The 15,963-nt window shown below is 46.6% G+C and overlaps 1 protein-coding gene across 1 annotated transcript in view; it reads left to right on the forward strand.

Annotated features, from left to right (window-relative positions):
- The window catches only part of ABCA12 (ATP binding cassette subfamily A member 12), a 253,565-nt gene that overhangs the window by 20,002 nt on the left and 217,600 nt on the right, over positions 1-15,963 (forward strand). Inside the window, exon 2 of the mRNA XM_069735561.1 lies at positions 2,118-2,211. Within this exon, the coding sequence (XP_069591662.1) occupies positions 2,118-2,211 (94 nt within the window). The remainder of the gene's footprint in view (positions 1-2,117; positions 2,212-15,963) is intronic.

The following is a 15,963-nucleotide window of genomic DNA, read 5'->3' on the forward strand; positions in this document are numbered from 1 at the left end:
CCCATCATGTAATGTTATTACATATCTGAAAGGAAGCCCCAACAATGAACAATGTGAAAGAAAACATTTTGATGGGCCGTGAGGATTTGTGAGATGTTTCAGAAATCAGGTTCCCAAATGTAATGTTTTAATGCAAAATCCCTTGAATAGATGTTTATAACTTGAAATATTAATATGAACGTGATAGCATTGTTAACAGGAACCTGTCACATCCATAAAATGCTACTTACCTGCAAAGGAGTAGTCTGCAGGTAAGTAGCATTAAAATCCTGGTAGGGTGCCTTACTGGAGCAACGGCTGCAGAGAGAAAATGAACTTATATCCTCCCTGTAGCTGCTTGCTCCCAGTCATTGAAGCAATGGGTGTAATCACTCGTCAGCGGCCTGCTCTGCACACAAGCTACAAACACTACACACGCTGGAGAGCAAGCTGTCAATCAATGTGCAGGGGCATGATTACAACACGCTCACTGAGAAGTGAGTGATGAAAGTAAGGACGAGGCCACACTTGCGAGTGCAATACCTGGCACTGCCTCCAGCACTCAGGACCAGAGCATTCAGCTACATAGAAATACATGCAACCGCACACTCCGGTCCTGAGTGCCGGCGGCAGCGCCGGGTATTGATGAGAGAGACTCGCGCAAGTTTCTCGCATTGCACTCGCAAGTGTGACCCGGTCTAATCGCTCTCAGCACAGCAGTGAGGATTGAAAGGGAGTGGCTTCAGGGAGGATATAAGTTCATCTTTTTCCCTGTGGCTGCTGCTCAAGTAAGGAAGCCTAACTAGATTTTAATGCTATTTACCTAACTGTGATACTGTGTCAAAAATACTCACTGAACTACAGTATAATACTCAGCAATCCTGGAGTCTGTCTGAGCGCTAACCGGCCATCAGATTCATGCTGCTACTTTAACAAAACAGGCATGGCCTAGTCCAAACCAGGTCCCTTGACAGCTTCTCCTCACCCCGATCCCTTAGATTGATAGGTTTCTTCCTATTTAGATACATAGGGAGAGACTTGTCAGTCTTCAGTTAGACCTGGGGAGTCCCTGGAAGGTCTTTCAAAGTAAGATTTTTCTGAAACGTCACTTCAGAGTAACAAATCTATATCTGCAATTGTGCCGCCAGTGTCTGATTCATGCTTTCCGAAGTTTGGGGCCCTTTAACATTACACCTTTGTTAAAAGAAGCTTTCAGTGTCTGGATGAACACAATGAATGATTCCAATCACTAACATGAAAACAGTGAGAAATGTGCACAATGCTCTATTCAACATGTTTCCATCCATCCATCCAGCCGCTGCCTTAGTTTATAACAGATTACCAGTGGGGGAGTCGGGTGCCGGATCCCCACCCATCTGATATTGATGTCCTATCCTTGTGACCGGATAGCCACTTTTAATGTTGATAAAAATACAGTTTTAATGAATTTCAATCAGTCCTTTAGTGTATCTGATTACTGGCAGCAAGCAGCTTTTATCTGTTATAAACCTGTTAAAGGGAACCTGTCGCGTGAAAAAATCCGCTATTAACCTGCACATATGGGGTTAATCTGAAGGTTAATAGCATTATGAACCTGCCCAGCTCCCACAGTTAGACCCCCACTGCCGGGAGGAAGTGAACTTTATTCCCCCCCTGGCAGTGTTTGGGTTTCAGTCACGGGGATGGGCCAGGCGCAGCTTCAGTCACCATTCTGTGTATAGAGTGGTGGCAGTGACCGCGCCCTCAGGACTGACTGACAGCAGCTCAGCATTAGGGCTGGCTGTCAGTCAGTACCAGGGGCTCAGTTACAGCCGTCACTCTCTATACATAGAGCGGTGACTGAATTTGTGATGGCACTGCCACTATGGCTGAAACCCAAACACTTCCGGGAGGAATAAAGTTAATTTCCTGGCAGTATTTGGGGTCTAAGTGCCAGCACAGGGCAGATTCAGAAAGCTTTTATACTTCGGATTAACCCCATATCTGCAGGTTAATAGCATTTTTTTCACCTCACAGTTTCCCTTTAAATCATAACATGCAAGAGAAGTTAAGTCTTTAACAATTGTTCTTTTTGTATACTTCATACTGTCTCTATCACTTTGTCCAGTCCTGATTGGTTTTATTTCCTTGTATTTTAGGTATGGTCTGTGGTCCTCATCTTTTGGCCTGTTGTCATATTTTTCATCTTCGCAATGACGCGGATTAGATATCCTCCCACACAAGTATCAGACTGTGAGTATCAGATGGATCCGTAACAATGGCCTTTACTGTGTCATGTAATCTGGCAATCTGTACAGTAAACAACGACAAGAATCTGTTGCCTTTCAGAAATGTGTTGAATGTATTTATGTTTTGGAAAATCTTCTTGCCATTATCCATTCTTCTTACCTTAGATCATCAAGGGTTTGTCCGACTAAGAAAGTTCATTTTAATTAATACATCTTAGAATAATAATACGTTTCACAATTGGATGTGTTTAAAATAATGCTCCTGTGATGGGATAATCTTATAAATGTGCCCCTGCTGTGTACTGTGTAATGGCTGTGTCTAACTGTGCAGGAACATGGTCTGATTGTACCACATCTCCTGGGCAGGGGGGAAAGCAAAAAAGTATACAGACAGGACAACATGGGAATGAGGCTGATTCTTTCTGTGAGGTAAAACATTGTTTAAAAACAGGCAGGGAAAGCTTTTAGCTTACAAACAGAATCAGCAGTGATGCTATGCTGTAATACCTGTATATTCTCTTTTGCTTACCCCCCCGCCCAGGAGCTTTGGTATGATCAGACCATGTTCTGGCACAGTCAGACACAGCCATTACACAGTACACAGCAGGGTCACATTTATAAGATTATCTCAGCACAGGAACATTTTTATAACACATCCAACTGTGGAATTTTTTTTTTTACTCCAAGATCTAGTGATTTAAATGTACTTGTTTCATAGGACAACCCCTTTAAGGATTTTATGTCTATGTAAATATTTTTTTTATAAAAATTCAGACCAGGGCAGATGTCAGGGCACACTGACATTTTGGGGCCTGTGGTGATCAAAGTAAATATGTTCTTTCCAGCCATACATATTAGACAGCTGTCAAATCAGAGGCGTAGCTAGGAGTTCAGCTCGGGGAGGAGCACAACATCTGAGTGGGCCCCTAACCGGTAACCCTGATTACAACTATGATGGCACACTGATATTACCACCATATGGTGACATATTGTTGTATATACCAGTACTACGGAACATACAAGTAATTACAGTAAGGTGTAGGGTTTCTACTCGTTCGGTTATGCTTGAGGTAGGCACAGGAGGAGGTTGCAGAAAAATGTCCACTTTAAACAGGACCAACACTGGAAGTCTGCACACCTCCACACATAGACCTTGAACGAGACAACTGGTCTTCTATTTTATCTGCCGTACTAAGCTCCGGGATGGGGATATGTGAGCAGCCAGTCTCCCCCATCTCTCTGACTGCTCGTAAGCCTGGCTCTGATATTACTTATTAACTCTCTCAGCACTATACATGCTGGAAACTGCTTTCCCGGTCTTACATCACCAAAGTTACCAACCTCGATAATACACATCTCCCCTCGAAGACTTGTCCGGCGGCCATCTTACAACAGTTATATAAAGTAACTTACAGCTGACATTCTTTCTGATTGAGTCATCAATTTTTCATCTTTTCCTTCTGGCCCAGACCGACATGACAACTTCTTCCAGCCATGACTTGTGTAGAGAGATTACAACAACGACACATACAGTGGGGAAAAAAGTATTTAGTCAGCCACTAATTGTGCAAGTTGTCCCACTTTACAAAGATGAGAGAGGCCTGCAATTGACATCATAGGTAGACCACAACTATGAGTCAAAATGAGGAAACAAATCCAGAAAATCACCTTGTCTGATTTGGCAAGATTTATTTTGCAAATTATGGTGGAAAATAAGTATTTGGTTATTAACAAAAGTTAATCTCAATATTTTGTTATATATCCTTTGTTGGCAATGACAGAGGTCAAAAGTTTTCTGTAAGCACGCCGATACAGTTAAGGGTAGCGTAGCTCCTGGTGACCCCACTGAGCATGGTGCCCGGGGCGACCACACACTCTGCCCTCCTGGTAGCTACATCAGATCAACCCATGTCCTGCTTATAGTTACCCCCTACCCAACCTCTTCATATACATATGAAGCGCCCCCAGGAGCTAGGGGTTACTTGGTACCAGGCCCTTCTGTTCTCAGTGGGGATGTCACGGTGGCTGACCCGGTCCGTGGCCCTAGGGGAACGTCCGTTGATAAATTGGGGGAAAGGTTTTTAAAGGGATAATGTTCGTGACGCCACCTGTGGTATTCGGTCAGGGTGACCGACGCTGCTTAGGGGTCCGCTGGGGTGGTGTTATGGCAGCTAGATGGTATACCTTCCCACAGGTGAAGTGTATCCCCAGGGCTTTCCAGAGTGTAGATGGTGGATGGTGGATGATGCAAGGCGCAGTGAATAACGAGGACACAAGGTTGCAGTCTCTTTACCTTTACTGAAGGCTTCAGCATCCACAGTCCAGGGTACAGACCACAGGGTAGGCAGAGTCCGGCCGGTCTGAAGGCAAATCCAGAGTCCCCTTATCCAGGTGGAATTCAATAGCCTTCCTCTAGCGCCTGAGTGTTGTAGTACCTCCCTGCTGAGCAACTCGGTAAAGTCCTCACAACTATTGCAGATGTTAAGTCTCTTCCTCTGTCCCCCTGATGGATAGAACAAACCCGTATGACTGGTGGCCTGAGGCTTTTTATAGGGACCCCAGAGACGTCCCGGCCCCCACAAGTTGCCACCGTGCCTCCAGGGTATATGGTCGGGCAGCCAACATGGAATCAACTGTCCTGCCAGTCTTTGAAGTAAAGGATAGAGATCCTTACTCCCTCGGTGTTCTGGCTACCGGTACTGCGCTTCAGAAGCAGGCAGCCTGCTTCTAGCTGGTCTCCCTCTGATGTTACTCTCCTTTTGCTATGACTTCGTTTCTCACTCACTGCAACACAATTCCTTTCAATGTCTCTTTCTTGGGATGCTGCCGCATGGGATGCAGGTGCAGCTCCGTGTACCCTCGCCTCCCGCAGGCCACAGTCTGGAGCTGGCTGGAACCCACTCCAACCAGCCTCTGCGAAACTCGGTTGGGGTAGACTGTCTAACTTCCTAACCAACCCACCAGTTTTACCCAAGTATGAGGAGTGCCCTAGTAGATAGAAGCATGGCTCCCCCTGGCGGACTGGAGTGTGAAGTGTGTTTTGTGGTTGTGATACCTGGACAGAAGATCTCCTTCATTGCCTTCAGATGTAACATCACTCCTCCTGGTGGAAAAATAACATTACTGCAACGACCAGGACTTTGGGGCGCTGCACATTTGTATGCTCACTGTATTAGTGAGCTTGCATGTTTCAGTGAAAGGAAGTGAATAAGCTGATGCAAGCTACCAGTTTCTTATCCTCATTATAATAAAGGATTGGCCTTAAAATCTACAATTTCATCAAGGAAATGTTAGGTCAACCTCATTTATCTTAGATAGTCGGTTGATTCTGCTTTAAAGAGGACCTGCCGCATATACAAACGTGGTCAGGGTTTGCTCTTTTATTACTGCTGCTGCTCTCACAATTATTAAAATTTCTTTTTCTTTCTTCTTTTTTTTAATTTAATTGGAATCTATAATGTACCTAAACACTATTACCCTGCAAATATGGGGTTAATCTGCAGGTTAATAGCATTCTAAAGCCACTGGGAGGAAGTGAATTTTATTCCTCCTGGTAGCCTCCACCTTTCATTAGTAGAGGCATGGCTTCAGTCATCACTCAGTACATAGTGAGCTACAACCATGTCCCCACACTGACTGACAGCCGCCTCAGCAGTGCATCAGTACAGAGCCGGCTGTCAGTCAGTGTCTGCTTGTGTGTACAGAGTGGTGCCTGAAGCTGTGCCAGCCGCGCCTCCATGACTGAAAGCCCGAGGCTGCCGGCTGGAATGAAGTTAATTGTTTCTTAGTCGCTGGGCTTTCATTGTAGTGGCAGCACAATACGTTTAAAGGGTTTATCCAGGACAAATTATTTTTTTTTAATATTGGCCTAAGAACTAACAAGCAAATAGTTACTGACCACCTGACTGTTGTGCCCAGCACCAATCTCTACTGGCACAAAGTGGTCAAAGATTCAGCAGCTTACGCTGACGTCATGTTGACAGAGCAGCTGTCAATAAACATGACGTCAGCAGTCCACATTGACAGAACAGCCCAGAAGAAGAAGAGCTGCTCTGTTCACATGTAGCAGCTGGATTACCAGCAGGAGAGGTCAGTGACCGCTCAGAGCCTTCACCGGGTAGAACAGTCAGATAGTTGCCTTTTCAGGCCCATAGTAAAAAAAAATAGTCCTGAACAAGCTCTTTTAATACTTGCTTTCTATAAATTATCCCGGTTTTGTTTTTGAACCTTGGAGTATTGCTGACCTTTAGCTTCTGATAAAACATCACTATAAGGCCGGAGTCACACACAGCGAGATATGGCCGAGTCTCGCAGGTTAAAACCAAGCTCTGGCACCGGCACTCCGGAGCGGAGTGTACAGCCGCATAGTAATACATGGAGCCGCACGCTCCGCTCCGGAGTGCCGGTGCCAGAGCTTGGTTTTAACCTGCGAGACTCGGCCGTATCTTGCTATAGTGTGACTCCGGCCTAAAGCTGCCACTGTAGACAAGGCTGGCACCGATGGAAATGCGGTATTTAAAAGAAGAAGCTTCCATATAAATAAGAGGCAGAAGAGCTTTACTAGGTTTGATGGTTTCTATTTCTATCGCTTCTTTGTGTCATCTTCATGTAAACAAGGGAATGTGATAGACTGGCATTATTTAAAATCCTAGAATTTGTTCAGTAAAAAATAGTAAGCTGGAAACAAAACCCACATTTGCATGGCCGGCTGAGGCGATCCTCTGTGCTGATCTGTGATGGATCTCCTGTCTAGTGCAACAACCCTGAAACCAGTGTACAGTGAGCCATCCTGACTAGAGTTGAGCGACCTTGACCTTTTTAGAGTCGAGCCGGGTTTTGCGAAACCCGACTATGTCCAAAGTCGGGTCGAGTGAAATCGGCCGATTATGACGTAAAGTCGGGATCGACCGAAACACGAAACCCAATGCAAGTCAATGGGGCAGCATAGTCGGCAGTGAGTGGGGGCCAGGAAAACACCTAGAGTGCCCATTTTAATGTCAAAACCATCCATTCTTCTTAATGAAGCTTGTCAAGCGTAATTTACCTTATAATAATTGGAAGGCATTTGAAATTGGGGGTCATTTGGCTAAAGTTGTGGGGGGTAGGGCTGGTTCAAGTAATTAGTGGGCCCAGGAAATCTGGACCACGTCACGGCAGTGGAGCAGGGAGAGGTAAGTATTTCAACTTTGCAAGTGCTGTGAACCTGAGCAAGCAGGGGGGGCCCACTCGTTGGCATTGGCACTGGCACAGGGCCCCTCAAAGTACAGCGGTGTGTTTGCACGGCGGGGGTGCCTCCCACCGGCAGCAACACTTTTGCGTACTATGAGAGGCCCTGTGCCAGTGACGTCGCCAACTAGTATTCCTCCCCCCACCTGATGAAGGAACCTGCACTTTCATCTGCACCTTCCTCTTTGTCCCCGTGTAAGGTGGTATGGTATGCGGGAAGAGCAACCTGACTTTCAGCAGGGTCACAATGTTGTTGTGTAGCGTGCACGGGGAATGTTGCGTTATGGGTCAATGTACCAGCAGACTCATCTATCACTGGCTGGGCAATGGGCAGGATGAGGAGGAAACACAGATATAGACCCAAAGAATAAAGTTGGCTAAATGCAGTTCAAAATTGGTAACACAGGAATAACCAGGGGGCATTGCAGTGGAGGACAACTGGAATGAGAGGCTGACACAGAGAGTAGGGCCAAATCAGTAAGTAGTCGAAATGCAGTTCAAAATTGGCAACCGTAGTAAACAGGCGGCACAGCTTTGTTCAGTGGAGGAGAACAGCAAGGAGTGGCAGACACCGATAGTAGGCCCCAACCCAACTAGTAGGCCAAATGCAGTCTAACATTAACAACTACTTAACGAGAGGCTGAAAATGGTATTTCAGGACAGGAAACCAGGAGAACAGCAAGGAGTGGCAGACACCGATAGTAGGCCCCAAACCAACTAGTACGCCAAATGCAGTTGTTCCATTTAACCACAATTTAATGAGAGCCTGAAGATAGAAGCTCAGGAAAGGCAACCTGGGGAACACCTTGGAGTGTAACACACCATCTCTCTCCACCCCATACCCATTTTGTAGGCCTAATGCTGTGTACTTTTCTACAACTACTAAACGAGAGTCGGAAGACCGAAGCAATGGCAAGGAAACCTGGGGAACACCTTGGAGTGTAACACACCATCTCTCTCCACCCCATACCCAATTTGTAGGCCTAATGCAGCCTACTTTCCGACACCTACTAAACGAGAGCATGAAGATCGAAGCTCAGGAAAGGCAACCTGGGGAACACCTTGGAGTGTAACACACCATCTCTCTCCACCCCATACCCATTTTGTAGGCCTAATGCTGTGTACTTTTCTACAACTACTAAACGAGAGTCGGAAGACCGAAGCAATGGCAAGGAAACCTGGGGAACACCTTGGAGTGTAACACACCATCTCTCTCCACCCCATACCCAATTTGTAGGCCTAATGCAGCCTACTTTCCGACACCTACTAAACGAGAGCATGAAGATCGAAGCTCAGGAAAGGCAACCTGGTGAAAACCTTGGAGTGTAACACAACCTGTCTCTACACCCCATACACAATTAGTAGGCCTAATGCAGCGTAGTTTCCAACAGCTACTAAACGAGAGCCGGAAGATCGAAGCTCAGGAAAGGCAACCTGGGGAACACCTTGGAGTGTAACACAACCTCTCTCTACACCACGGAAGGGCTGATTCTTAGGAAGGAAGGCTGTTGTAAATAAGCATTGCGCGTCCGAGGGTGATTATATTCTTATTCGGTATCTACTCACCCTCGGACGCGCCATGCTTCTTGATTTGTAATTAATGTTTATTTGCAATGTGCTTTTGACTTACTCAATTATTTTTTTAATTATTGATTTTATTAAATTAATAGTTTAACATCTTATTGGAAATAATTTAAAGGAGACGCGACAGGACAACACTCGGTGGATGCCATATCTGTGTTAACAACTCCAAAAAACTTTCAGTTAACTTCTTGCAGGAGAAAGAAATTGTAGCTGTTGGACCTTTGTAGTACAGTTCCAGATATTTGTTGTGTGTTTGTTTTGATTGTTAAAATGTCTGCATTTGAGATCTCAACACGATCTTATTTTTTATAATCAAATTAATTTTTTAAATATTTTATTAGGTTGGTTCAAGGGGTACACGGGCCGCAGTAGACAGGTCAGTGGAGGCCTAGTGGAAGGAGGGACCGCAGATGCGCCACTGTTTCACCCATACACAATTAGTAGGCCTAATGCAGCGTAGTTTCCAACAGCTACTAAACGAGAGCCGGAAGATCGAAGCTCAGGAAAGGCAACCTGGGGAACACCTTGGAGTGTAACAACAACCTCTCTCTACACCACGGAAGGGCTGATTCTTAGGAAGGAAGGCTGTTGTAAATAAGCATTGCGCGTCCGAGGGTGATTATATTCTTATTCGGTATCTACTCACCCTCGGACGCGCCATGCTTCTTGATTTGTAATTAATGTTTATTTGCAATGTGCTTTTGACTTACTCAATAATTTTTTTAATTATTGATTTTATTAAATTAATAGTTTAACATCTTATTGGAAATAATTTAAAGGAGACGCGACAGGACAACACTCGGTGGATGCCATATCTGTGTTAACAACTCCAAAAAACTTTCAGTTAACTTCTTGCAGGAGAAAGAAATTGTAGCTGTTGGACCTTTGTAGTACAGTTCCAGATATTTGTTGTGTGTTTGTTTTGATTGTTAAAATGTCTGCATTTGAGATCTCAACACGATCTTATTTTTTATAATCAAATTAATTTTTTAAATATTTTATTAGGTTGGTTCAAGGGGTACACGGGCCGCAGTAGACAGGTCAGTGGAGGCCTAGTGGAAGGAGTGACCACAGACAGGCATCGAAGGCCTAAAATAATAACACATGGCTGTAGGCAATTTTAAATTGGTTCCAGGGGTACACGGGCAGCAGTGCCCTGGTCAGTGTAGTAGTAGTTGAAAGAATGGACCGCAGACAGGCATCGAAGGCCTAAAATAAAAAAATTGGGCTGGCTGTAGGCAATTTTAAATTGGTTCCAGGGGTACACGGGCAGCAGTGGTGTGGTCAGTGGAGGCCTAGTGGAAGGAGTGACCGCAGACAGGCATCGAAGGCCGAAAATAATAACACATGGCTGTAGGCAATTTTAAATTGGTTCCAGGGGTACACGGGCAGCAGTGGTGTGGTCAGTGGAGGCCTAGTGGAAGGAGTGACCGCAGACAGGCATCGAAGGCCTAAAATAATAACACATGGCTGTAGGCAATTTTAAATTGGTTCCAGGGGTACACGGGCAGCAGTGGTGTGGTCAGTGGAGGCCTAGTGGAAGGAGTGACCGCAGACAGGCATCGAAGGCCTAAAATAATAACACATGGCTGTAGGCAATTTTAAATTGGTTCCATGGGTACACGGGCAGCAGTGCCCTGGTCAGTGTAGTAGTAGTTGAAAGAATGGACCGCAGACAGGCATCAAAGGCCTAAAATAAAAAAATTGGGCTGGCTGTATGCAATTTTAAATTGGTTCCAGGGGTACACGGGCAGCAGTGGTGTGGTCAGTGGAGGCCTAGTGGAAGGAGTGACCGCAGACAGGCATCGAAGGCCTAAAATAATAACACATGGCTGTAGGCAATTTTAAATTGGTTCCAGGGGTACACGGGCAGCAGTGGTGTGGTCAGTGGAGGCCTAGTGGAAGGAGTGACCACAGACAGGCATCGAAGGCCTAAAATATTAACACATGGCTGTAGTCAATTTTAAATTGGTTCCAGGGGTACTTGGGCAGCAGTGCCCTGGTCAGTGTAGTAGTAGTTGAAAGAATGGACCGCAGACAGGCATCGAAGGCCTAAAATAAAAAAATTGGGCTGGCTGTAGGCAATTTTAAATTGGTTCCAGGGGTACACGGGCAGCAGTGGTGTGGTCAGTGGAGGCCTAGTGGAAGGAGTGACCACAGACAGGCATCGAAGGCCTAAAATAATAACACATGGCTGTAGGCAATTTTAAATTGGTTCCAGGGGTACACGGGCAGCAGTGCCCTGGTCAGTGTAATAGTAGTTGAAAGAATGGACCGCAGACAGGCATCGAAGGCCTAAAATAAAAAAATTGGGCTGGCTGTAGGCAATTTTAAATTGGTTCCAGGGGTACACGGGCAGCAGTGGTGTGGTCAGTGGAGGCCTAGTGGAAGGAGTGACCGCAGACAGGCATCGAAGGCCTAAAATAATAAAACATGGCTGTAGGCAATTTTAAATTGGTTCCAGGGGTACACGGGCAGCAGTGGTGTGGTCAGTGGAGGCCTAGTGGAAGGAGTGACCACAGACAGGCATCGAAGGCCTAAAATAATAACACATGGCTGTAGGCAATTTTAAATTGGTTCCAGGGGTACACGGGCAGCAGTGCCCTGGTCAGTGTAATAGTAGTTGAAAGAATGGACCGCAGACAGGCATCGAAGGCCTAAAATAAAAAAATTGGGCTGGCTGTAGGCAATTTTAAATTGGTTCCAGGGGTACACGGGCAGCAGTGGTGTGGTCAGTGGAGGCCTAGTGGAAGGAGTGACCGCAGACAGGCATCGAAGGCCTAAAATAATAGCACATGGCTGTAGGCAATTTTAAATTGGTTCCAGGGGTACACGGGCAGCAGTGCCCTGGTCAGTGTAGTAGTAGTTGAAAGAATGGACCGCAGACAGGCATCGAAGGCCTAAAATAAAAAAATTGGGCTGGCTGTAGGCAATTTTAAATTGGTTCCAGGGGTACACGGGCAGCAGTGGTGTGGTCAGTGGAGGCCTAGTGGAAGGAGTGACCGCAGACAGGCATCGAAGGCCTAAAATATTAACACATGGCTGTAGTCAATTTTAAATTGGTTCCAGGGGTACTTGGGCAGCAGTGCCCTGGTCAGTGTAGTAGTAGTTGAAAGAATGGACCGCAGACAGGCATCGAAGGCCTAAAATAAAAAAATTGGGCTGGCTGTAGGCAATTTTAAATTGGTTCCAGGGGTACACGGGCAGCAGTGGTGTGGTCAGTGGAGGCCTAGTGGAAGGAGTGACCGCAGACAGGCATCGAAGGCCTAAAATATTAACACATGGCTGTAGTCAATTTTAAATTGGTTCCAGGGGTACTTGGGCAGCAGTGCCCTGGTCAGTGTAGTAGTAGTTGAAAGAATGGACCGCAGACAGGCATCGAAGGCCTAAAATAAAAAAATTGGGCTGGCTGTAGGCAATTTTAAATTGGTTCCAGGGGTACACGGGCAGCAGTGGTGTGGTCAGTGGAGGCCTAGTGGAAGGAGTGACCACAGACAGGCATCGAAGGCCTAAAATAATAACACATGGCTGTAGGCAATTTTAAATTGGTTCCAGGGGTACACGGGCAGCAGTGCCCTGGTCAGTGTAATAGTAGTTGAAAGAATGGACCGCAGACAGGCATCGAAGGCCTAGAATAAAAAAATTGGGCTGGCTGTAGGCAATTTTAAATTGGTTCCAGGGGTACACGGGCAGCAGTGGTGTGGTCAGTGGAGGCCTAGTGGAAGGAGTGACCGCAGACAGGCATCGAAGGCCTAAAATAATAAAACATGGCTGTAGGCAATTTTAAATTGGTTCCAGGGGTACACGGGCAGCAGTGGTGTGGTCAGTGGAGGCCTAGTGGAAGGAGTGACCACAGACAGGCATCGAAGGCCTAAAATAATAACACATGGCTGTAGGCAATTTTAAATTGGTTCCAGGGGTACACGGGCAGCAGTGCCCTGGTCAGTGTAATAGTAGTTGAAAGAATGGACCGCAGACAGGCATCGAAGGCCTAAAATAAAAAAATTGGGCTGGCTGTAGGCAATTTTAAATTGGTTCCAGGGGTACACGGGCAGCAGTGGTGTGGTCAGTGGAGGCCTAGTGGAAGGAGTGACCGCAGACAGGCATCGAAGGCCTAAAATAATAGCACATGGCTGTAGGCAATTTTAAATTGGTTCCAGGGGTACACGGGCAGCAGTGCCCTGGTCAGTGTAGTAGTAGTTGAAAGAATGGACCGCAGACAGGCATCGAAGGCCTAAAATAAAAAAATTGGGCTGGCTGTAGGCAATTTTAAATTGGTTCCAGGGGTACACGGGCAGCAGTGGTGTGGTCAGTGGAGGCCTAGTGGAAGGAGTGACCGCAGACAGGCATCGAAGGCCTAAAATAATAAAACATGGCTGTAGGCAATTTTAAATTGGTTCCAGGGGTACACGGGCAGCAGTGGTGTGGTCAGTGGAGGCCTAGTGGAAGGAGTGACCACAGACAGGCATCGAAGGCCTAAAATAATAACACATGGCTGTAGGCAATTTTAAATTGGTTCCAGGGGTACACGGGCAGCAGTGCCCTGGTCAGTGTAGTAGTAGTTGAAAGAATGGACCGCAGACAGGCATCGAAGGCCTAAAATAAAAAAATTGGGCTGGCTGTAGGCAATTTTAAATTGGTTCCAGGGGTACACGGGCAGCAGTGGTGTGGTCAGTGGAGGCCTAGTGGAAGGAGTGACCGCAGACAGGCATCGAAGGCCTAAAATAATAAAACATGGCTGTAGGCAATTTTAAATTGGTTCCAGGGGTACACGGGCAGCAGTGGTGTGGTCAGTGGAGGCCTAGTGGAAGGAGTGACCACAGACAGGCATCGAAGGCCTAAAATAATAACACATGGCTGTAGGCAATTTTAAATTGGTTCCAGGGGTACACGGGCAGCAGTGCCCTGGTCAGTGGAAGTCTAGTGGAAGGAGTGACCGCAGACAGGCTTCCAAGGCCTAACATAACAAAATTGGGCTGGCTGTAGGCACTTTAAATTGGTTCCAGGGGTACATGGGCAGCAGTGTATGGTCAGTGGAAGTCTAGTGGAAGGAGTGACCGCAGACAGGCTTCGAAGGCCTAACATAACAAACTTGGGCTGGCTGTAGGCACTTTTAAATTGGTTCCAGGGGTACACGGGCAGCAGTGGTCTGGTCAGTGGAAGTCTAGTGGAAGGAGTGACCGCAGACAGGCTTCCAAGGCCTAACATAACAAAATTGGGCTGGCTGTAGGCACTTTAAATTGGTTCCAGGGGTACATGGGCAGCAGTGTATGGTCAGTGGAAGTCTAGTGGAAGGAGTGACCGCAGACAGGCTTCGAAGGCCTAACATAACAAACTTGGGCTGGCTGTAGGCACTTTTAAATTGGTTCCAGGGGTACACGGGCAGCAGTGGTCTGGTCAGTGGAAGTCTAGTGGAAGGAGTGACCGCAGACAGGCTTCGAAGGCCTAACATAACAAACTTGGGCTGGCTGTAGGCACTTTTAAATTGGTTCCAGGGGTACACGGGCAGCAGTGGTCTGGTCAGTGGAAGTCTAGTGGAAGGAGTGACCGCAGACAGGCTTCCAAGGCCTAACATAACAAAATTGGGCTGGCTGTAGGCACTTTAAATTGGTTCCAGGGGTACATGGGCAGCAGTGTATGGTCAGTGGAAGTCTAGTGGAAGGAGTGACGGCAGACAGTCTTCGAAGGCCTAACATAACAAAATTGGGCTGACTGTAGGCACTTTTAAATTGGTTCCAGGGTAACACGGCCAGCAGTGGCCTGGTCAGTGTAGTAGTTGTAGAAAGAAGGGACCGCAGACAGGCTTCGAAGGCCTAACATAACAAAAATGTCAAAACAATGGTATTGTCAGTGCCAGGCATTGAAGGATGTCAGCGCCTAGACTACACATTGGTGAAGCTGTGAGAGATAATTTTGCTAGTGGTAGAGCACTGTTTGAGCTGGGGGGGGGAACTGTCTTGTGGCCGGCGGTACAGGCACAGGGCCCCTCATATTACAACGGTGTGTCTGATGTTGGGTGCGCACCACCACCGCCAGAGACACTTTATTGTACTATGAGGGACCCAGTGGCAGTGCCGTCGACCAAAAGCGGCCACACCCACCTCTTCAGACAAACAGCACTCTCAAGGGTCCAAGCGCAAAGTGGCGATAGCACGGCCCCGTGTGGGGAGTTTGGCCATTTCGTGAGGTGGAAACATGTCGTATGCTGGACAATCAGGTGAAGAAAATTACGAGATTGGAAAAGTCATTCAGAATAGTCCACAGGCAAGACCTTTTCATAGGAAAGCTAGGTGTCAGCCGGGCAGGGTGGGGCAAAAGATTTTGAAATCCAGTTGTGGTTCATTTTAATGAAGGTTAGATCATCTACATTTTGGGTAGCCAGACGAGTCCTTTTTTCTGTTAGTATTGAACCTGCAGCACTGAATACTCTTTCTGATAGGACACTAGCTGCCGGGCAAGCAAGCTCCTGCAATGCATATTCTGCCAATTCTGGCCAGGTGTCTAATTTGGATGCCCAGTAATCAAATGGGAATGACGGTTGAGGGAGAACGTCGATAAGGGATGAAAAATAGTTTGTAACCATACTGGACAAATGTTGTCTCCTGTCACTTTGAATTGATGCTGCAGTACCTGTCCTGTCTGCGGTCATAGAAAAATCACTCCACAACCTGGTCAGAAAACCCCTCTGGCCAACGCCACTTCTGATTTCTGCCCCTCTAACACCTCTGGTCTGCTGGCCCCTGGAGCTCGTGTGAGAACGATCACGGGCGCTGTGTGCAGGGAATGCCAGAAGCAAACGGTCAACAAGAGTTGATTGTTTTGTTGCTAATATTAGTTCCAAGTTCTCATGTGGCATAATATTTTGCAATTTGCCTTTATAGCGAGGATCAAGGAGGCAGGCCAACCAGTAATCGTCATCGTTCATCATTTTTGTAATGCGTGTGTC

The sequence above is a fragment of the Ranitomeya imitator genome, chromosome 7, assembly GCF_032444005.1.
Source record: "Ranitomeya imitator isolate aRanImi1 chromosome 7, aRanImi1.pri, whole genome shotgun sequence".
Lineage (NCBI taxonomy): Eukaryota > Metazoa > Chordata > Amphibia > Anura > Dendrobatidae > Ranitomeya > Ranitomeya imitator.